The 22,161-nt window shown below is 47.0% G+C and overlaps 1 protein-coding gene across 1 annotated transcript; it reads right to left on the bottom strand.

Moving 5' to 3' along the window:
* Nucleotides 1-355: 355 nt before the first annotated feature.
* Nucleotides 356-22,089, bottom strand: ADAM28 (ADAM metallopeptidase domain 28). The gene is made up of 24 exons (XM_058859402.1): nucleotides 21,961-22,089; nucleotides 19,324-19,424; nucleotides 18,624-18,700; nucleotides 17,150-17,228; nucleotides 15,441-15,517; nucleotides 14,779-14,974; nucleotides 14,273-14,335; nucleotides 13,671-13,742; nucleotides 12,795-12,964; nucleotides 11,555-11,639; nucleotides 10,894-11,024; nucleotides 10,301-10,478; nucleotides 9,838-9,927; nucleotides 8,193-8,388; nucleotides 7,252-7,354; nucleotides 6,604-6,760; nucleotides 5,931-6,011; nucleotides 5,333-5,411; nucleotides 2,652-2,742; nucleotides 2,227-2,326; nucleotides 1,875-1,937; nucleotides 1,556-1,633; nucleotides 680-742; nucleotides 356-599 (listed from the first exon to the last, which is right to left on the bottom strand). The coding sequence occupies exons 1-24, from the start codon at nucleotides 22,007-22,009 to the stop codon at nucleotides 567-569; spliced, it is 2,412 nt and encodes an 803-aa protein (XP_058715385.1). The 5' UTR covers nucleotides 22,010-22,089; the 3' UTR covers nucleotides 356-566.
* Nucleotides 22,090-22,161: the final 72 nt, after the last annotated feature.

Genomic DNA, 22,161 nt, shown 5'->3' with positions numbered 1-22,161 from the left:
ATGTCCAGCTCAGACCCTGAGGACACAACCTCTCTCCCCAGGGCAGGAAGGGTTTGATTTTCTCCAGGACTTGGAGATGAAGGAGAAATCTTTGTGTTGCTGAGGGCAGAGAGGGAAAGATCCAGAAATGGAGCAAAAAACTGAACAAAAAAAAAACAAACAAAAAAACTGAACGAAGTTTGCAATTCCCAAACCTGCAGCAGCCACACTTTCCCTGCTCCCCTCAGCTCCGGCCCCAGAGGAGCAGAGGAGGAGCAGCCTCATCCCGCAGTGCTGGCCTCACAGCTGGGGGTGTTCAGCAGCTCTTGTCATTTACTCCCAGTTTACACCTCAGTGCTTCAGGTTTACACCTCAGGTGACCCTGCTCTGCTTCCCCTGGGCAGCAGCTCGATGTCACCACAGAGCTCCTCACTGCCTGAAATCCCAATTCTTTCAAAGCAGCTCTCTGATAGTTCTTAAGGAGAAGAGGGAGATGGTCTGGGATGCCTTTGTCAAAAGTGGAGGAATCGAGGGAGAAATCGTCCCTGGAAACTTCAGGTGCCTCACCCAGCTCTGCTTGGGAAGCCTCAGACTCTGGGATTCATTGGGGGCTTTAAAGCCTGCATGGAAAAAGAGCAGTTAAACCCCAGCAGCTTCAAGGAATTCCATCCCAGAGAACTGCCATTCCCACCTGAATTACCTGGGCTGGAGGTGGGGGTTTGCTTTTGGGAAGGGGAACGGGAGGAGCTTTTCTCTCTGGAGCCTGGAACAAAAAGGGTTTCAATGTCACTGGGGATGTTGGAGCAGCTGCACAACCTCTCCAGCCACCCTTGTCCTGCAGAGTCTTTCTGCTGGGAATGCTGAGGGTGGAGAGGAATCATCTGTCCATGTGCAACAAAATACAAACACAAGGGGTCCAGGTCTATTTCAGAAGACACTGAGCTGTTCCCAATATTTAAATATCCATATTCAAGCTCATAGAGTGGGATTTAAATGTGGTTTATAATTGATACATGGGGATATTTTATATTTCTATCTTATATATCTTATATTCTATCCTTTTTATTTTACATTTTATACTGTCCTCACCCAGTGTTCATGCAGGCAGCACCCTGCAGTTGTGTCACCAGAGTGAAGATGGATTTTACATCCTCGTGGCAGGAGGTTCAAGTGCTGAGATGGTGAATATTTGAAGGCAGGTATTTTCTTTTAATTAGGATGGTTTGGGTTTATGAATGAGAAATAAAACCATTCCTCTGGGTTCTCAGCCCATCTCTGCCATACAGGCACCTGCAGTAGCAAAGTTACTCATCATTTAAATTGTGTTTACACCTGAAATCCTTCTTGGTTTAAACTCCAGCTACTGAGTTGTGCTCCTGATGCCTTGGAGGGCTCCCTGGCTGGTGAGGAATATTTGTGCAGTTTAGGATTACTTGGCCAAAAAGATGACTCCTACTCTTAAAATCTCTGCTTTGAATAGCTGTGATTTTAAATTTTTACGTTAAATCATAATCAGAAGCTGCAAATATTAATTGGAATCTGACAGGGATGTGGGAAGCTGCAGGGTTGTACTCACAAACTTCTGCTCCGGGTGGGAAGAGCCAGGTTTGGTGGCAGGAACGGGAGGTGGGGGACCTTTGGGCCTCAGGGCAGGCTGGAAAAAACCAGAATATAAAAGAGTTTCCCCCTCTGTGTGCACCGTGTGTGCACCCACATGTTCCTGGGGAACGTGCAGGCTGGAGCTGGATGGAAAATGATTCCAGGGTGCAGGGATGCTGCATGAGAGAACAGACCCCACCTGGAACTCAGGGATGTCCCTCTGGGATCAGATGATCTCCAGGGGTCTCTAGGGGTTTGTGATGCAGGGACATGCCCACATTCCCACAAATACTCACACTCTGCCGCTGGGGTTTGTTCTCCTGAGGTGGAGGCACAGGAAGAACTTTCTTATCAATTCCCTGGAACAGGAACGGAGCCCTTATCTCACCCCATGGTTATCTCCGTGTGTCCCTGCCCTGCCTCGGATCACCTGGGGACCCAGAGCACTCCCCATGACACCATTCCCTTCAGAAATCTGGGAATCTCATGCTGGGATCCCCAGCACTGTCCCTCCCCCAGAATTTTGGGAATCTCATGCTGGGATTTTCAGCACTGTCCCCTCAGCATTTTGGGGATCTCATGGAAGTGCAGACCCTTTGGCTGATGGTTTGAGCCCTGGGGACAGTCCCAGCTGTCCCTTGCTCTCACCTTCTGGGCAGGTGGCACCAGCACGGGCTGCTCTCTGCAGCTCTGCTCCTGATCCACAAAGACCTGGTTGGTGGCTCCAGGTCCCCTCCTGGTCTGGTGGCTGTCAAAGATTTCATATCATGGTCAGTTTTAGTTAACTGAAGAAAAAATCCTCGTAGCTGAAGCCCTGCCTTACTCCTGCTGCTGTTTTGTACCAACGTCCTTGATTTCTTTCTTCCCCTTATTTGTTTGGGATTATTAAGGATTTATCAACAGCACCATTTCAACTCTTCCATCCCTTCCCAACCATGAGATTTCTGAAACATCTCCACAAATCTCATGGACTATTCCTTTCCAGAGGTCTAATTCCCCCCACCCCCACTGCAAACTGTGCTTCCACCTCTGCAGGGATTTCCTGCCTTTGGGTAGATGTGGGAAGGATTTACCTTTTGTGGAAGCCTCGGAAGCGGGTGAGCAGCACGGCTGCAGCTGCAGTGACAGCCAGGACAGCCAGGACCCCCACAGCCACAGCAATGCCTGGCAGGGACAGAAACAGCCCTTAAACATCTGGGAATCACTGAGGACAGGGACAGAAACAGTCCTTAAACATCTGGGAGTCACTGAGGGCAGGGACAGAAACAGTCAAACATCTGGGAATCACTGAGGGGAGGGACAGGAACAGTCCTTAAACATCTGGGAATCACTGAGGGCAGGGACAGAAACGGTCCTTAAACATCTGGGAATCACTGAGGGTAGGGACAGGAACAGTCAAACATCTGGGAATCACTGAGGGGAGGGACAGGAACAGTCCTTAAACATCTGGGAATCACTGAGGGCAGGGACAGGAACAGTCCTTAAACATCTGGGAGTCACTGAGGGCAGGGACAGAAACAGTCCTTAAACATCTGGGAGTCACTGAGGGCAGGGACAGAAACAGTCAAACATCTGGGAATCACTGAGGGTAGGGACAGAAACAGTCCTTAAACATCTGGGAATCACTGAGGGGAGGGACAGAAACAGCCCTTAAACATCTGGGAGTCACTGAGGGCAGGGACAGAAACAGTCCTTAAACATCTGGGAATCACTGAGGGTAGGGACAGAAACAGTTCCTTAAACATCTGGGAGTCACTGAGGGCAGGGACAGAAACAGTCAAACATCTGGGAGTCACTGAGGGGAGGGACAGAAACAGTCCTTAAACATCTGGGAGTCACTGAGGGCAGGGACAGAAACAGCCCTTAAACATCTGGGAGTCACTGAGGGCAGGGACAGAAACAGTCCTTAAACATCTGGGAATCACTGAGGGCAGGGACAGGAACAGTCCTTAAACATCTGGGAGTCACTGAGGGCAGGGACAGAAACAGTCCTTAAACATCTGGGAAACACTGAGGGGAGGGACAGGAACAGTCAAACATCTGGGAAGCCCTGAGGGCAGGGACAGAAACAGCCCTTAAACATCTGGGAATCACTGAGGGTAGGGACAGAAAAAGTTCCTTAAACACCAGGGAAGCCCTGAGGGCAGGAACAGAACCAGTTCTCAGAACATCCCAGAACCCCTGAGGCTGGGATACATCCAACAAGCTCCACCATTATTAGGAAGTTTCCCACCACCACTGATGAAGGTGTTTTATTAACTCTGTTTGTTCTCATTTTATGGCTGCTGCTCCTGCCACAAATGGGGATGGAAAGGGGTGAATTTCTGCTGGTTTTGCCGTACTTGAAGTCAGTTGTTGCCTGAGCTGTCCTTGGGCTAAACCAACCCTGCCCTTTCCATTCACCCTCAAAGATCCTTCCCTGTCCTTCCTCTCCTCTGTCTCAAGGGCTGTTACCCAGAGGGGGGTGCAGACCTTCAAAATGCCCTCATATAAAGTTTCTCTCACAATTTTCAACAAAACTACTCCAAAGCCTCAACCAAGCCAGAGGTTCAGAGCTAATGATGAGGGTGAAGAGAGGACAAAGTATTCCATATTATAAACGAAATAAAGGGGCTTTTTTTTCCCCCTAACCTGTGGAAATCTGGACACAAATTATCTTCCCTCAGAGGTGGATCAGTTAAAGACCATGAAAATGATAAATCAACTTGTCCAGCTCCCTCACAGCAAAGCCTCTGGGATCCTGGCTTCACTTTGAAGGGACAGGGAGCTCGTTATTCCAAGAATAAAAAGGAGAAGCCTGTTGCTCTCATCTCCAGGGGGAATCAATTGCCACCTTAGAGAAAAAAAACACCTTCTCTACTCATCCCTGCAGGAGTGAGAGGTGCTCAGAAACCCCTGGAGATAGTGCTGGCAAGGAAATGGGCATTTTGGTTGGATTTGAAGACAAGTTTCCTCATGGAAGGGGTTGTCCAGCTCTGGGACAGGCTGGAGTTCCCATCCCTGGAATGGTTGGAAAAACCTGTGGCTGTGGCAGTTTGAGGACAGTGCTGCTGCTCACTTGATGAGCTTAAGGATTCCAGTTAGCAATTGAATGAACCACTCTGGTGCTGGGCTGTTCCCCTGGAGCTCCCCAGCTCCTTTGGGCAGACAAAGCCCTCCAGGGGCAGCACCCAAAATGGACAGATAGTCACAGGTAGCCACTTTTATAGGTTGGGTCCATTGGCACATTGGGGTTCATCTCCCAATTCCAGCTGCAGGGAATGAAGGGATTTCCCCCAAGTTTGCTGCCCCCAGCTCCCTTTTGTTTGCATCTCTGGGGCCTGAGGCAGTGAGGTGTCCTTGGCTGCCAGGCCTGGAGAGGAATTGCTGTGTCTGCCCAAAGTGGGGAGGCAGCAGCTGCTGCTGGGTGTGGAGTTTGGAGTTCCACACTAAAGAGCTGCAGGGACACAAATACCTGGGAAATGGAAAAGATGAAACCCTGAGGCATCACTTCCAGCCAGGAAAGGACAGATTCCAGGGTGCCAGGAAAAGACAGGACAGATTCCAGGGTGCCAGGAAAAGACAGGACAGATTCCAGGGTGCCAGGAAAGGACAGATTCCAGGGTGCCAGGAAAAGACAGGACAGATTCCAGGGTGCCAGGAAAAGACAGGACAGATTCCAGGGTGCCAGGAAAGGACAGGACAGATTCCAGGGTGCCAGGAAAAGACAGGACAGATTCCAGGGTGCCAGGAAAGGACAGATTCCAGCACTTACTGGTGAGGGCTGAGGAGCTGTCACAGTTGGGGGGTGCCCACCCCTCCTCACACTGGCACTGCAGCTTGTGGTCACACACCTGGGGAGCACAGAGCAGGGACACCCTCAGCTGGGGACACCAGCAGGGTCACAGAGTTTCTGGGTGAGGATGCTTTTTAATTTCTCCGTTTATCTGGGCTAAAACTTAGCACAAAAAGAAGCAGTTGTGGTTGTTAAAGGACAGTCCTGATGTCATGCACATTTTGCTACTGCAGTGAAAGCTGCACTGCAGAGTTAATCTGTTTATCTGTAGGTCTCTGAATGGTCAAATACGAGCAGAATTCTCTTCCTCAAAGCAAAATAAGCTAAAAGGAAAGAGCTGTGATACCATGGCTCAGGCACAGGGCCGGACACAGGGGCTGCATCCACCTCCTGGGCAAAAATATTGATGTTACATCAGGTGAGATGTGTTTTCATCAAATTTTTTTAAGTTTCTACCTCCTCAAATTTGACAGATTTGTATCAATGACTTAAACCCTGTCAGCAAGGAGGTCTGAGGCTGATCTGCATTGTTTTCTTGGGGTTTTAAAGTGAGAAACATCAAATGCTGGTGTCTTACAGCATGGCCAGAGCACTTGGCAGAGCAGTTGGTGGATCTGAAGACCTCCTCAGTATGGACACACTCCCCGTGGCTGCACACCTGGAACAAGAGCAAACCACAGGGATTTGGAGCTTCCAGGACAGGCAGAGCTTGCACTTTATCCTGTGAGGGGATGGAGAGCAGCAGGAGACACAGAAACAGCTCTGGAAATCCCTCAGACCCCCTTTAGGAGCGGGAGATGAGGGGTTAATTTCAGTTTGGGTGTTTTGTAGAAAAGGGAGTGACAGAGATGTGCAGACATCAATCCCTCACCCCTCCCTTCCAGGTAGGAATATTCAGGGAAGTGATTGGAAACAGCACCCAGTGATGAGGAACATCCATTCTGGATATAATTAAATGTAATAACACACTAATGATCCCCTAACCCCTCACACAAAGCTGTGTTTCTGCTGCCACACACCTTTGTGTCAGCGAAGGGAAATAAATAAAGCATCAGCCAAGCCTAAGGAATTGGGAATGCTGCCAATCCTTGTTTGCTTTGCTGCTGGTTTGGGATAGAAGTTGGGAAAACAGCAGAAATTTGGGGTCCACTCAGCCCTCCCTGTTTAAAATCATCCTTGTGCAAGAGAGGATTATACAAACAAGACTGAAAGAGGGGGAAAAATAAATGAAAAAATTATTATCCACTCACCATCCCATTCCCACACTTGGTTCCATCCAGGATCATCCCTGGGTCCTCCTCTCCACTCCTGGGGAAACTGCCTTTGCAGGAATTAAAGGACAGCAGGCTCCCATCCCGAGGCATCTCCCTCCCTCCGGAACAGTAGAGTTTTCCACACATTTTGTCTCTGGAAGGAGAACAGGAGCTGTTATACCAGGGACATGGCCCAGCAAACCCCTCTGAGCTGGGCTCTCCTGCAGCCTGAATTCCAAGGAAATGGCTGCAGCAGGGAATGCTGGCATGGGCAGCTTGCTTTGAGCAGGTGACAGGTTCTTAAATCCTGCTGAGCTTATTAGGGAGCACAAATTCATTCACAAAAACGAGCATTTAACTGATACTCCTTCACTTCTGAGGTTCAAATTCCCTATCCCAAAGTCCCCGGAGCTCCCTGCACACCCACACACTCATCCTCCCACATCCCTGCACACACCTTTGCTCTCTCACCTTACAACTGAAACCCACATTTCTCAGAAACGATTTCCCACTGTTTTCACATAGAACAAGGAGGAACCCCGGGCTCTGCCACAAAAATAGGGTGTTCCCGGTTTCTGTCTCCTAATTTGCGTAGGAATGGCCCCTCTTCCCAAATCCCAGCGCATTCCATACCCCGGTGCTTACTTTTTCTTGCACGGGAGGTGGGTGCCCTGCTCCTTCCTGCAGTAGCCGAAATACGCCCCTTTCTCGTTCATGTGGTAGCAGGAGGCTGGGCCGTCTGTGGCCTCTGCAGGAGGAAAAAGCAGCAGGATGAGTTTGGGATCTCTGCCTGGGAGAACTGGGAATATTCCACATTCTTCCTTTGCTTAGCAAATGGCCTTTCCCAGCCATGTGCCCGTGGGCATTTCTGGCACTCAGCCTGGAGCAGGGAAAGCTCCAGGAAGAGCTCAGAGCCTCTTCCATCCCCAGTTGAGGGATGGAGGGACAGGACACAGGGAATGGCTTCCACTGCCAGATGGGATATTGAGAAGGAATTCCTGTCTGTGAGGGTGGGGAGGGGCTGGGATTGAATTCCCAGAGAAGCTGTGGCTGCCTCTGGATCCCTGGAAGTGCCCAAGGCCAGGCTGGAGCAGCCTGGGATAGGGGGAGGTATCCCTGCCATGGCAGAGGTGGCACTGGATGGGATTTAAGTTCCCTTTCAGCCCAAACTGTTCCCCAGTTTTGGGAAATGCTGCTTTCAGAAGCACCAGACGTGCCAAATTTGGCTGTTAAATTGAAGGACAGATATTTCCTCTTCCTCACTGGCTAAAATCACTTCCCCAGCTCCATTCCAGCTACCTCAGACACATTCTGCAAAAGACAAATGCGCTCCCCACTTCCCATTTCTCTGGAAGCACAGAGCACCCCATGCCCTGAGCTCCAGCTCATGAGTTACAGCCATAAACAGTGGGAAATATAAACCTCATCATTAATTATGCTCTTAATTATGCTATGAACTGGAGCTGATTTTTATGGATGGGCTATCTCTGAGGTACAATCTGAGGGTTTGGAGAGGCAGAATTCCCTTCTCTGTCTATCCTGGGGCCAAGGCAAGGAGAGTTTGACGGGTGCGGGGGTTAACTCACGGGGCCCAAAGGCATCTTTGCACTGGCTGTCACGGGTGGGACAGGTGCCCATGTAGCAATATCCCTCTCCAAAGCTGCAGGGGTGCCCATTGACCCGGAATCGATCCTCAGGGCAGCTGGAGGAGAGCCCCGTGCACATCTCAGCCAGGTCACAGTCGTGTTTCACCGCCCGGCACACAGAGCCCGACTTCTTGTACTGAGAGAGGGAGAAAACACCACACTCAGCACCCAGCTCCTCCACACTGCTCAAAGACACCCAGCTGAAGGGTTAAAATGGGCAGGGAAATCTCCTCACTCCATGGGCTGTGTGAGGAGCAAGATCCGGATCTCACTTCGTGCTGGATGTGGCAGCTCACAGGGGTTTTGCTTCACGGCTTTTATTCCCAGGAGAAAATGGCCAACCAAAGAGCTCATTTCTCCAGGATGATGGAAGACTGAGGGAGCTGATGGATGGAATGGTGGGCAGTGATGGGATCTGAGGGAAAGGCTAGAGCTGTGCCACAGAGGCTCAGGCTGGAGAGCAGGGAAAGGTTGGATTTTGGGAAAAGCTCTTCCCCCAGAGGGAGCTGGCACTGCCCAGGCTGCCCAGGGAATGGGCACAACCCCGAGGCTGCCAGAGCTCCAGAAGTGTTGGGACAGTGCTCCAGGGATGCCCAGGGTGGGATTTTAGGGTGTCTGTGCAGGGCCTGGAGATCAGTGGATCAGTGATCCCACGTGTCCTTCCAGCCCAGGACATTTCATGATCCCATGACCATGCCCTTGTCAGTGCCAGTAAACACTGGGGATCTGTTCTGGTGGAAGGTGAGTTCCTGCTTGATCCCAGCAGGGGTGAGGAGCTGGAGAGGGGAGGGGTCTCACCTGGCAGCTCTCAGGGGAGGGGAGGGGTCTCACCTGGCAGCTCTCAGGGGAGGGGAGGGGTCTCACCTGGCAGCTCTCACAAGGGATGGGAGGAGTCTCACCTGGCAGCTCTCACAAGGGATGGGAGGAGTCTCACCTGGCAGCTCTCACAAGGGATGGGAGGAGTCTCACCTGGCAACTCTCACAGGGGAGGGGAGCGGGTCTCACCTGGCAGCTCTCAAAGGAGGGGAGGAGTCTCACCTGGCAGCTCTTACAGGGGAGGGGAGCAGGTCTCACCTGGCAGCTCTCAAAGGAGGGGAGGGGTCTCACCTGGCAGCTCTCACAAGGGATGGGAGGAGCCTCACCTGGCAGCTCTCAGGGGAGGGGAGGGGTCTCACCTGGCAGCTCTCACAAGGGATGGGAGGGGTCTCACCTGGCAGCTCTCAGGGGAGGGGAGGGGTCTCACCTGGCAGCTCTCACAAGGGATGGGAGGAGTCTCACCTGGCAGCTCTCAGGGGAGGGGAGGGGTCTCACCTGGCAGCTCTCACAAGGGATGGGAGGGGTCTCACCTGGCAGCTCTCACAGGGGAGGGGAGCGGGTCTCACCTGGCAGCTCTCACAGGGGAGGGGAGCAGGTCTCACCTGGCAGCTCTCAAAGGAGGGGAGAGGTCTCACCTGGCAGCTCTCAGGGGAGGGGAGGGGTCTCACCTGGCAGCTCTCAAAGGAGGGGAGGGGTCTCACCTGGCAGCTCTCACAGGGGAGGGGAGGGGTCTCACCTGGCAGCTCTCAAAGAAGGGAAGAGGTCTCACCTGGCAGTTCTCACAGCAGTCCCCATGTGCACAGGCAGCCCCCGAGCTCAGCTTGCAGCTTTCTGGGTCGCAGCACTCGTTGGTGCACTCCTGGGACAGAAGCAGCGGTCAGAACTGGGGACAGTGTCACCTAACCACTGTCCCTGGCTGGGATGGGGTCTGGGACCTGCCCTTGGCTTTGCTGGGAAGCACCTTCCCTACAATGCCTGGGTTTGGAGGTGGGAGCTGTGCAGGGAGCTCTGGGTTTGGGCTGAGCAGTGTGGATGCCTGTGTCCCACTCTTGGTTCCTGCCACCCCTCCTGACTAACCAGGCCTTCACCTTCCCCAGCCCTCAGCAACTTGATAACCACAATTTCTACTTCAGCAAGATCTGTTTCCACCTCAGGGAGCACCAGAAAGCAGCTGCTGTCTGGCCTGGACAAAGCCTTCTGCCTTTGCCAAGGATTCTCCCATTCCCAAGTACCTCAGGAGTGCCACAGTCACATTCCTCTCCCTTTTCCACGAATCCGTTCCCGCAGGATGGAGGGGCAATGATGCTGCTCAGCTCAGGGATATTGGTCAGGCACCTGGGCATCTCAGCCAGCATGAACTTCTCAAAGCTCTGGAGGCTGCAGGAGCTGAATTCCTTGGGAATCACGGAGCTGTGTTGGGAAAACAGGAGGGTTTACGGTAGGATTGGCATAGGCAAGGAGGAGAAACAATTCTCCCTTTGGGAGAGAATTGGAACAGGTGACTGTCCGTGCAACTCTTGGGTGTGAACATTTTTCTAAATATACACAGACTAAAGTAGTTTTGGATTGGGTTTTTTGTGGGGTTTGTATCTGGGAATATCTGACAATGGCTTGGGATTTCATCCATTTATTTATTTTATAAATTATAAATTTATTTAATATATAAAATAATAATAATTTATAATTATAATTTATTTTATATAAATTATAAATTTATTTTTTAAAACTATTTGAATGGAATAACCTCACTGGACAAAAACACTGCCCCAGTTTGGAAGCCGTCAGCTTGTCCAAAAGCCGTTTTCAACCCCATTTTTAGCCCCACCTGACAGTGTCTGTCATGATGCAAATGTCGTCACTGCACGAGCAGGCCTCGGTGTCGTGGCTCATGCCCAGGTTGTGCCCCATCTCGTGGGCCATGGTGGCTGCCACTGCAATCTCATTCCTGTTGTGGTCCTGGGGAGCCAAGGAAAGCTGTTTGTTATTTCCTTGTGTGTTTTAGAACAAGCAGCAGCAACAGAGAAAACAAAAAACGCAGCAGTTTTCCTTCAAGTGGAATTATCCTCATGATGCACAAGGGCTCACATGGTGCTCAACCCATCTGTGCATCTGTTTGGATTATGTTTTTTTATTTAATAAAGGTATTTATAAAGTAGACACCATGGAGGTGTGTATATTGTGTGTTTGCTTTCTTTACCCCCTGCACTTCATTTAAAATAAAATTCCAGAATGGTTTCGGTTGGAGGGACCAACCCAATCCCATCCAGTTCCAGGGCAGGGACACCTTCCCCTATCCCAGGTTGCTCCAAGCCCTGTCCAACCCAACCTCAGACACTTCCAGAGCTCTGATTGTGAATTTTTACAGCCTAATAATGAACCAAACAACTGAAAATGCCCTAAACCCAACATTATTCACAAAGGTTCCTCACTGGCAGAGTGAAAAACATAGGAATGCCTTTAAAAAATGAAATAAAAATGGATCAGACCTGAATAATACCTGCAGAGTATAAATCACTGCATATGGATTTGAGGAAGGCCAGTCCAATCGTGGTCCCCTCAAAGTCCAGGCCTCTGGAAGGAAGCACAAAAGCACAGGGAGATCAAGACTGTGCCCAGGATGGGGCTCTGAACCCAGGGATCTTTCCAAACCAGGCTGGAGGTTTCATCCCCACCTCTGGATCTAATAAAATATTTAATTTTAATTTAATTAATTTTAATTTAATTTATTTTTAAGATCCCTACAAATAAAATAAAAACCAAACTGAGGCATTTTTCATTTTGATATTTACTTAAATTCTGTGGTGGTTCATGGGATTTAAATCATCTGTTGGAGTGTGAAGAGCTCGAAATGCAGCAAAGGGCTGGGATGAGTCAGGACCTCTGGACACCAGACAGAAAAATTAGGTCAATGCTGGTTTAATTTGGCATTTCCCACATTTTGGGGGGAATTTAATTCATCATTTCCCTGTTAAACTTCATGTTCTGCCTCAACAAGCTGTCAGACTTTGCTGCAGTCCCCAGGACACTCAATTTCTGTGAGCAAATCCAGAAGAAGAGTCTCGGATGAGGGAAAAGTTCCTATTCCCTGTTTTTGTAGGGATTCAGCTGGAAAGGTTGGATGTTGTGTCCTGGCAGGGATTTATTTGTGGTACATGACAAAAAAAAAAATAAAAACGAGAATTTGGATTTATTTTTCTGCCCTGAAATTGGTAGGAGCCGGTCTTGGAATGGGTGAAATCCAAGTTTAGTATTGTATTATATTGTATTATTTAGTATTATATCAGTGCCACTGATTGGTGACAAATTTTAAGGAATAAAAAGTGCCTGGAATATTTGGCGAGTGATTTTTAAGGAATAAAATAAAGGGAGGGGAGGGAGGGGAGGGGAAGGGAGGGGAGGGGAGGGGAGGGGAGGGGAGGGGAGGGGAGGGGAGGGGAGGGGAGGGGAGGGGAGGGGAGGGGAGGGGAGGGGAGGGGAGGGGAGGGGAGGGGAGGGGAGGGGAGGGGAGGGAAGGGAAGGGAAGGGAAGGGAAGGGAAGGGAAGGGAAGGGAAGGGAAGGGAAGGGAAGGGAAGGGAAGGGAAGGGAAGGGAAGGGAAGGGAAGGGAAGGGAAGGGAAGGGAAGGGAAGGGAAGGGAAGGGAAGGGAAGGGAAGGGAAGGGAAGGGAAGGGAAGGGAAGGGAAGGGAAGGGAAGGGAAGGGAAGGGAAGGGAAGGGAAGGGACCCACGTGATGAGCTGAGCGTTGTCGTTCCGTTTCCTCTTCAGCAGCTCTGCCAGGCGCCACTTGGAGAAGGTGTCCAGGGTGAATCCCGCATCCCTGCTCAGGGGACACTTGTCCCCATCTGTCCACACCTCCAGGCCAACCAGAGCCACGTGCGTGTTGATGGCTTTATAAACCTGCAGCAGAGAATTAATTAAAAATTAATAAATATTAAACAAAGACTTCTCCTGCTACTTGGGTCACTTTTCTGCTCCAGACCTAACAAAGCTTTTCCAAGCTCTGAATTCCAAAAAAGTCTCATCAAATAAACCAGGAAATCTGATTTCCTACCACATTTCAAGCAACTGTAGAATAGGGTTAAAAATACTTGAAAATTCCAGCAATTTTGGAAGAAATTTGACTTGCCAAAGAAATCAAGAATAAATTTATTCCTTTTGAAACAATCAAAGACTTGACTTGACTTGACTTGAGAAGTGATTAGAAAATATCTTAAAGTATTGGTAGAAATAAATAAAGTATGAGTATAAATAATTAAAGTAGGAGTAGAAATAATTCTTATTAAAAATCTGGTATCTGAAAGCAAAGGACAGGAGAATAAATTACCATGAAGTTGAGTTTTCATTCATTCCTACATGTAATAATGAGAATTTATGATTTTTACAATAGAAAGAATTTATAAATCACTTGGATTTCAATGGTTTTCAATTTTAAAAAGTATAGAAATCACTTGAATTTCAATGATTTTAAATAGAAAAAATTACAAATCACTTGGATTTCCATGGTTTCCAGTAGAAAAAAAAATTAAATAATTTGAATTTCAAACTATTTCAATAAAAAAATTTACAAAACACTTGGATTTCACTGCCACTTGTTCGCTCTCACCGTGTTGATGTAGTTGACTATTCCAAATATCCTTTTTCTTATATTTTTAACATCTTCATCATATTTCTTGTACTGAAAAGGCAAATGTAGCATGTCAGGAAAAGGAGAGGGAAAAGGGGATTTATCAGGAATTAAATATCCTGCAGAGGATTGGCTTGCAAACCACTCCATGTATAAAAAATCATGCTGTATACAGAAAATTATGTTTGATGTAGGGTTTCATCAGATGTTGGATTTCAGTATCAGCCCCTTCCAAAATGTGAATTTCTGTGTAGGGTGCAGAGAAGGATTTGGGCTCAATGATCCTGGTGCATCCCTTCCAGCTCGGGATTATCCTTTCCAAATCAGGATATTGCCTTCCAAATCAGGAGATTCCCTTCCAATTCAGGATATTCCAACAGGACAAGCACTGCAATGTCTTTTCTGAATTCTTGTCATCTCCAGGTGGGAATTTCAAATTAAATTCCCTTTAGAAATCCCATTTCCCAGCCAGGTTCGAAATAACCTCGAAGCTCTTGTAGGAGCCCGGGAATATGAGTTGGGATACTCTGGGAAGCTCCTGTGGAGCTGATCAAACTCAAAATAAGAATTTCAAAACTCACCAAAGCATTGTCTGCAACGACGTAGAGCTCCAGATACTTCCTTGCTTTCAGGTAAGCTTTCATCTAAAGGAATCATTTATATAAAATTACTTTTAAGAGCTTTTCTGGTCCCAACCTCTGCAGTTTCAAAGCTGTTTATTAATTATTGAGGGGATTTCTTTGGCCAGGTCACTCAGAAGGCACTGGTTTGGGTTTAAATGATAAGAAGTAGACTGGATATTTAAATTTTTATGAAGTTATGGAAGGTAAAATAGATATTAATGAGTATTTAGGTGTTAAAGGTGCACTGGGCACCTGTTAATAAAGGCAAGAGATTTTAACTCAGCTGGTAACTCTGAAATCTCAGATCTGGAAGATTTTGTTTGGGTTTTTAAGATCTGATGCCACTTCCCTGTGTTTAAACAGCTCCTTTGTGGAGGTACCACCAGCCCAACTGGATTTGCACTATTTAGAATTTTCCAATGGCCACAAATTCCCTTTTTTTTTGCTGGGACAGCCACCCTTACCTCTGGGCTGTTGCTGGATTTGAAGAGGTCGTTGATGGGGTCACTGGAGTCCTGCTCCCAGGAGTTGTTGACCAGCCCACAGGTTTTGATGGGCTCTTGTTTCAGGGCCTCGTATTTATAAACCACATGTTCGGCCCTGTCCGAGGCTCCCAGGGGCTCAATGAGGAACTTCTGGCCACGGGTTTCAAAATAGCCACTAAAAAATGGGTTGGAATGTGAAGTTTTGGATCAAGGGAGCATTTATCCCAAGCATACAGACCCTTGGAATATTCCAGCAGCCTGAGACAGCATGCAACATTTTAGAAGCAGAAATTAATTAATTAGTGAGCCAATTGGAAGATTTGGGTGCTCTTAGTCAAAGAGAAGCAGCTTAGGAATTAATTTGATTTAAATTTTGGGGGGTTTGTGCTGACAGAAGTGGTTGAAAAGTGGATTTTATTCCAGTGGGAAATTCAAAGATATTTTCATCCTGATTTGAGGTGAAAAGCTGAAATATTGTAAGGAACTAAGCGTAACTATTTTCTCCCTTCTCCCTCTGTTTTCCTTTGAGAAACAAGTTTCCAAAGCCTGAATAAAATATCACATGACCTCTTTCCATCCCGATTCTTTCCTGTGGGAACATTTATCCTGGAACTGCACACTGGGACCCGATCCCGTCTCACCTCAGCCCTGTGCAGGTGCTGATGCTCGCCACAGACCCAGCTTCACCCTCCACATGACCTCCATAGTAACAGTGATCCTGGTGGGAAAAAAGATCCAGTGTCAGGCTGGGGTCTCCATCAACTCCAGTGGATCCAGGGATTTCAGAAAACAAATTAAACTCTCTACAAATTACAATAAACTGCACTACTTGAGGACCTCTCCCATTAGGAGATGCTTAAAAGGAATTTTAAAAGTTCATGGCCACTTCCATGTTTGCTGTGGATCCATTAATTTTATCCTTCATCACACAAATTGTGACAAAAGGTCCTTGTCAATGCACACCACAGAAAAATAAGAATACTCCCTGCTCCAAATTAAGCCACAATGCTGGGCTCTGTTCAATCAAAGTCCACACCAAATGGTTTCCTTGAGCCTAAATTTCAAGGAAAGGCTCTTTAATTACCCAACAATCAAATGCTTTAATTTTAGTGAGTTTAAAATACAGGTATTATATTAAAAATGGGTAGGGGAAATGGTTTGGGGACTTAATTGGCTTAAGGATTTAAGGTTTCTGTTTCTGTGTTCAAAGAGACTTCAAAGTCACTGAGGGGTTGTGGAAAATTTTACCTACAGAGTTTTCCTGAAAGGAATTCTTAAGAATCTGTATCCAAACCTTCATTCCCTGTGCCTTTTGTTTTCTTGTGGATTTTGGTTTAACTTTATCATTTATTTGTCTTCCACCATGAAATGCCAACTTTGTTACAGGGAAGAAGATACCCACAAAGGGAAAGTTACTGGGAGAAAGTGGAGGATTTATCTCCGTCCTCTGGGGATACAAGAGGAAAAAATCCCGATCACAATCTAATTCTACCCAGGGTTGGAATTCCCTGTTCAGCACAGGTCGGGCTGTTTGGGTTTGTCTTTATCCAGGTTTTTCACAGGATTCATTCAGGGAGTGGAAATAATCATAGCAATCAGAAAAAAAAAACCCAAGAAACAAAACAAAACATAAAAACCACCCAAAAATAACCAACCCAGAATTATTTATGCATATTTATTTAATTCAGAATCCTCCTAATTGTTCCTAACAACGAAAATTGCTCCTAACAAAGAAAATTTGGCTTTGAATTCCAGATTGTGTTGTTAAAACACATCTCATGAGCTTGGAGGAGAGCTCCAGGTGAGAGCTTTGGAGCAGATGAGTGCACAATGAATTTACAAATCCCTTCTGCAGCGAGTCCCATCTGTCTGCAGGCGCAGGACTGATTTGCCAGGGCTCAGAGGAGGCAGCTGGGCTCAGCTGCACAGAGCGTGGCTGGAAATGTGATCCGGGAGGAAATGGGACTTTATCAGGTTCAGGATCTCCCTGGGAGCAGGGCTGAAATCCAGTCATGGGGCTGGGCAGCAGGAGCAAAGTCTACACGGCAAAGTCGAGCGGTTGAAAGCTTTGGGATGGCCCTGGCTCCTGACAAAAGCTGGAATTCCACCCAGAAATTGTTCAGCAGACACTGAGGTGGTGCCTTCCTGGAAGCCAAACCGTGGAGCTGATTCCCAACAGGCACAAGGGACCAATCCCAACTTCCCCGTCCCTTCAGAGCCACCCCAAATGGCTTCAAACCTGGATTTCAAACCTTTCTTTTCAGCTCATATCTCCCATTATTTCACAGGTCCATGAGTCTCATGTGGGCCTCAAGACTGGAAGGAAAAGGACAAACCCTTCCCGCATTACCTTGATGCGAGGAGTTGTTGTTATTTGTTGGCCGTCAGCAGAATACAGAGTTTCAGAATAATCCCCAGCCAGGAGATCCCTGCAAGGAGCCAAGCACAGTCATTATTCCAAGGAAGTTGTTGCCTTGTAGAGATGAGATGATGACACAGCACACCGAGTATGTGGGGAATTCAAACAATTACTCAGGTTATTCTTAGTATCAGAGAAACTCGGCAAGCAAAAGCTGCAGGGAGGGGAATTCTGCTGGTTCATGATCGTTACTCAAACAAAAAGACTTTCCTAAAAGAAGAAAGCAATTAAAGTCTGCTGATTTCATTGGGATGAACTCATCTCCTGGCAGATCTGGATGCAAATGTAGAATTACATATTGATATTTTTTCTTTTTGTCCTTTTTACATCTTCCTTAAAGCAGCACATCTGCAGTGACCCCTGTTTGGGCAACTTTCTTCCACTGCCACGATCCCATTTCTCTTCAAAGAATAGGATTTAGTACAACACCATTTCCCTCCCCCCACTCCCAACATTTGGATTAGATTAAAACAGGGGCGAGAAGTTAATTACAGTCTATATTTAACATGAATTGATTATGGCACTACTGTATTTGCACAGCCTCTGGAAAAGCACCATTAACCCAGACTTGTTGGAGCGTGTGTTAATGTTCTGCTGGAGCCAGACTTTCGATTTCCAGGAAGATTTTGTCAATGCCAGGTTATATTTGGTTACTCCAGGTTCAAGAGAAGTAGTGCTAAAGTAAGTATGTCTATCAGTTTATCTATTTATCCATTTATCTATCATTTATCTATTTATCTATCTCTGTATCTGTCTATAATATAGTGATATATAAACATAGAACCACAGAATGATTAAGGTTGGAAAACAGCTCCAAGATCATTGAGTCACCCAAGAATCTGGGTGGGAAGGGACCTGAAAGCTCTTCCAGTTCCATGGGCAGGGGCACCTTCCACTGTCCCAGGTTGCTCCAGCCTGGCCTTGGGCACTTCCAGGGATACAGGGACAGCCACAGCTCCTCTGGGAATTCCATCCCAGCTCCTCCCCACCCTCACAGGGAGGAATTTCTTCCTAATCTCTAATTTAAATCCTCTCTCGCTCAGTTTAAAACCATGCCCCTTGTCCTGGCACTCCAGGCTACAATTCTGTAACCCACAGACTCTTCATGATCACAGAAAACTTGTGAAATAACAGAAAACTATTAAATATGGATTGGATTTAACAATTTAGGGCAGACATGGAGGAGCAGATGTAGCAGGAGGCAATGTCTCATCCCAAGCACTTATTCCGCATTCCCAAAACAGTGACAGGATTCTTTCAGTCCCCTTTTCTTTCCTTGCTATCGAAATGTGGCATTTACCAAAACACTTCTGTTTTCAGGGCTCTGATTCCTGGTTTTTGGCATTCTGAACACCCTGCAGTGGCTCCCGGTGAGGAAATAAGGGAAGAGCTGAACTGAACCTACCGATTTTTTTGGAGCTGCAGCACCACTTCCTCTCCATTGGCTTTGATCCTGTACTTCACTGTCTCATCGTATTTGCTCTGTAAACAGATTTAAGTGTCAGAAAACGCTCTGCTGCAGCTCCTGGCCTCACCACTGGTGTTACTGGAGTGCCAGCCGTGTTCTTTTCCTCCTCTTCTCACCAAAAACAGAGATTTTAGCAGGAGCAGGATAAGCAGGAGGTCACTCTGTTCAAGGGGTTTTAATTAGAGGAGCAAATTTGGATTTGCAAATTTTTGCAAATTCATTTCTACCTCCACAAGCACAATGTATGTGCATGGGAAAGGGCTGAGGGGATGTTTGGGTTCAGACACTTCTGTAACGCCCTCTGGAATTGCACAGAGCATGGCTGCTTTTAATTATTGGTTTAATTTATTCCAAATTAAAGTGCCCACAGGTTATTAAAACTCTGAGTAGTATCAAACCCCACATCTTTGTAGAGACACAAGTTCAGAAGAGCCACAGATAGCCTGAGGGGTTCCCTGCACACTGGGCAACACCTCAGCTCCTCTTCGCCAAACACTGGATTGCTTCTCCATGTTTTTTCTTCTGGAAGAGCAAATGTTTGCCCAAATTCTCTTACCCTTGAAACCCGAGGGTGTTTTAGCTCCAGAAATCCTTCCCCATCTCCCAGAATCACCCAAGAAATGATCTCCTTTCCTACCTCTGAGCTTGTTCCCACACCTCTCCTGTGCACCGCGTGCAATTTCTGTGGATAAATGATTTCATACTGCTCGGCCCCAGGGAACTTCCCTCTGCTGCTCCCTGGGGAGAAACAAATGGGGATTGATGAAAACACTATTTTAATTTATTAAACACCCATTTTCATGCCTGGCCTGGTGATTCTTTTGGGTTCTTGCAGCACCTGGTGGTCCCCTGCTTTGCCTCCATGGCGTGACACAACAGCAGAGGTAATCACATCCTGGATTTTGGAGGAGTTGCCCTCCCTGGCTGCTTCCATGTGTCCAAACATTTCCTGCAATTCCCTTTGTGTTTCTTCCCCCAGCTCTGAGCAGTTCAAGTCCCAGCAGGCCAGCCTAGCCATGCCAGCTCAGCCTTTCCTTCTGCACTTTCCAGTGACATGAATTAATGGATTTGGGGTTGCAGAATGAGCGATCTCCAAACCTGATCACGTGAGAGACAGGCCCAGACTGCCTCTGCAGCAGCAAATAAACTCACACAATGCGAGCTCTGCAACAAGAGTCCTGCTTGGGAAGGCTTTGGCACGTAAATAATTCTGGCAGAACTTTAAGAGAGGGTGGTAATTAATAATTACAATTTTACCTCTTGAATTGGGTTGAAGTAGGGACAGCAGAAGGATGGGGGGATTTGGATATGGCCAGGTAAAATAATGGGAGATAGGCAGGAAATTAGGAAAATCTTGAAGGTAATAAGGAATTCAGGAGGTTCCTTAACTCCCAGAACACTTTTGAGTGATCTCATAAGGACTGCAGTGGCTGTAAAGAGCTGGGTGAGGAAATGCAAGGCTGATAAAAATAATTTATTTTTGTTTTCTGCTCTGAAGCTCAGCAAATGCAAAGTTAATTTGGGGCCTGCCCTGCAGGGGTGGGCACACCCTGGACTTCATCCTGGCAGCTGGGGGCCAGGTTTTGGGAAATCAGGGTGGGACAAGGGATGTCTTGATTTCCACCAATGCAACAGCAGGGTTTAGATACCCCTGAACTCTTCAATCTCCTCCAAAAGGGAATTTCTTCTGAATTGGTGAATTCTTGAGGGCCTGTATTTAAAAAATAAACCAACAACAATAACAAAAACCCCCTAAGTTGCCCAGAAAGCAAATGAAACCCCACAAAAACAAAGAAACAGAGCATCTCTCATGGTAATTCCTGCCCCAGGGCCAGGTTTTTCCAGGAGAGAGGCCTCCAATTACTGTAATTTTCTCTCTGGATCAGGAAAGCACATCCTCATGCAAATTGTCGCAGTAAAACAAACAGGTCCATTCTTTTATCACTGATTTATTTGATTCAACCCTTTCCAAAAGTAATTGCAGAGCAAACCTGGTTGTATCTTGATAAAGATGTTGATTTAATGGTGCAGAGGGATCCTGTGTCAGCTGAGCTGTTACACCAAACACGTGCTGGGAGCAGCTACCGAGCGTAACTTTACTACTGCCACTCACAATGGTGGTTTATGGGGTTTTTAAGCAGCTAATTATATTTATTTTCAAAAAAATCTGATGCTTTCCATATTTCTTTCCACATGTCTCAAGTGTGGCCTTGTGTAGCAATCCCAGGAATATTTCAGGCCTCCCAGTACAGAGATCCCCAATTTTATCTCTCCACACCCTTTGTGCAACTCTGGCCCAGAGAGTTCAAGTTAAGGCAAGGTTTAAAGGGAAACTCATCCCTTCCCTGCAGTCTGATCCAGACAGAATTTCGAGGAAAACTGGTTGGTTTTGTTTGGAATGAATCCTTTCTTCGAGGGAGCTCTTTAATCAGTGCATTGTCCTTGCTACCTTAAGGCTTTGTCTGGAGGTTGAAGGAGGAAAGAAATTCCTTGGGCTTCATACAACAACTTGTAATAAAGAACAAACAATTGTGTGTTTTTTCAAGGGCCTCAACCAGGAAAAAAAAAAAAAATCATTAGGGAAGATTTTATTGACAAAGAAGTTGTGGTTTTGTCAAGGTAAAAAAGGTAACACCTTAATGGTGTGCACATTTTCAGGTCTTCTGTGCAAAAAACCCAAATCATAGATTTGTGCCTGAATGCTAATTATATATTTAATTATGGATCTAAATCCTGTGCATGTTTGTGCAGGCCAAGCTCTGAAAAATTCTGTTCCCTGTTGACAGGAATTGAAAGAAATTGTGGGGAAAAGAAGTGGGCTCTGCTCAGGTGGAGTCACTTGAATAGAATCTGAAGTATCATGCAGATGAATAAAGGGTGTTCAACGATTTAACTCAGGTAATGTAATTGTAAATACAATAAAAGGTAATTCATACAGAAATCTGTTATTTTATGGCCAGAATGCCGATAAATTGGTGTGATTGGGTAAATTGGGCCCTCACTTGCAGGGTAAGCATTGCTTTAGTGGCTCACAAAAGCAGCCAGTTGTGGGTCTTTAGGCAATATACGGCCACTTTTCAAACAAGTAAATGCTGCTCTAACTAAAGAATTACACAGAATTCCTTAGAACAGAAAATCCCAAATATCCCTAACTCCATTTCCCAATGGCTTCAACTCGCTGTTCCTCCCTGTTATCTACCAGTTAATAATTAAAAATTCATACAGCATGGTCCATAGCAAAACTGGTAAAGGACTAAAAGAAAAAGTGCAGTACCTTGTTGGAGGAAATGCAGCAGAAGAGCAGGAATGAGGAGGATTTTCATGCTCTCGGTGGGGTGGGAATGTGGCGTTCCCTGGCCCAGGAGCTGCTCTGGACTCTGAGTGAGAGGCAGGGACGGGTTCAGCTTTATTCCTGCTGCTGCAGGAGGAAGTGTTTGCTCAAGGTGTTGCACAACACCCAAGTCACAGCGTGTTA

The sequence above is a fragment of the Poecile atricapillus genome, chromosome 29 (assembly GCF_030490865.1).
Source record: "Poecile atricapillus isolate bPoeAtr1 chromosome 29, bPoeAtr1.hap1, whole genome shotgun sequence".
NCBI lineage: Eukaryota > Metazoa > Chordata > Aves > Passeriformes > Paridae > Poecile > Poecile atricapillus.
This window is presented reverse-complemented; position numbering and strand designations above follow the sequence as displayed.

What these genes read in the sequence shown, in the direction of transcription:
- ADAM28 (XM_058859402.1), bottom strand. Translation starts at nt 22,009, where the DNA reads ATGAAAATCCTCCTCATTCCTGCTCTTCTGCTGCATTTCCTCCAACAA. An exon ending in ATCATGACAGACACTGTCAG is followed by an intron (nt 10,479 to 10,893) that starts GTGGGGCTAAAA and finishes TTCCCAACACAG; the next exon opens with CTCCGTGATTCCCAAGGAAT. An exon ending in GTGACTGTGGCACTCCTGAG is followed by an intron (nt 9,928 to 10,300) that starts GTACTTGGGAAT and finishes CTTCTGTCCCAG; the next exon opens with GAGTGCACCAACGAGTGCTG.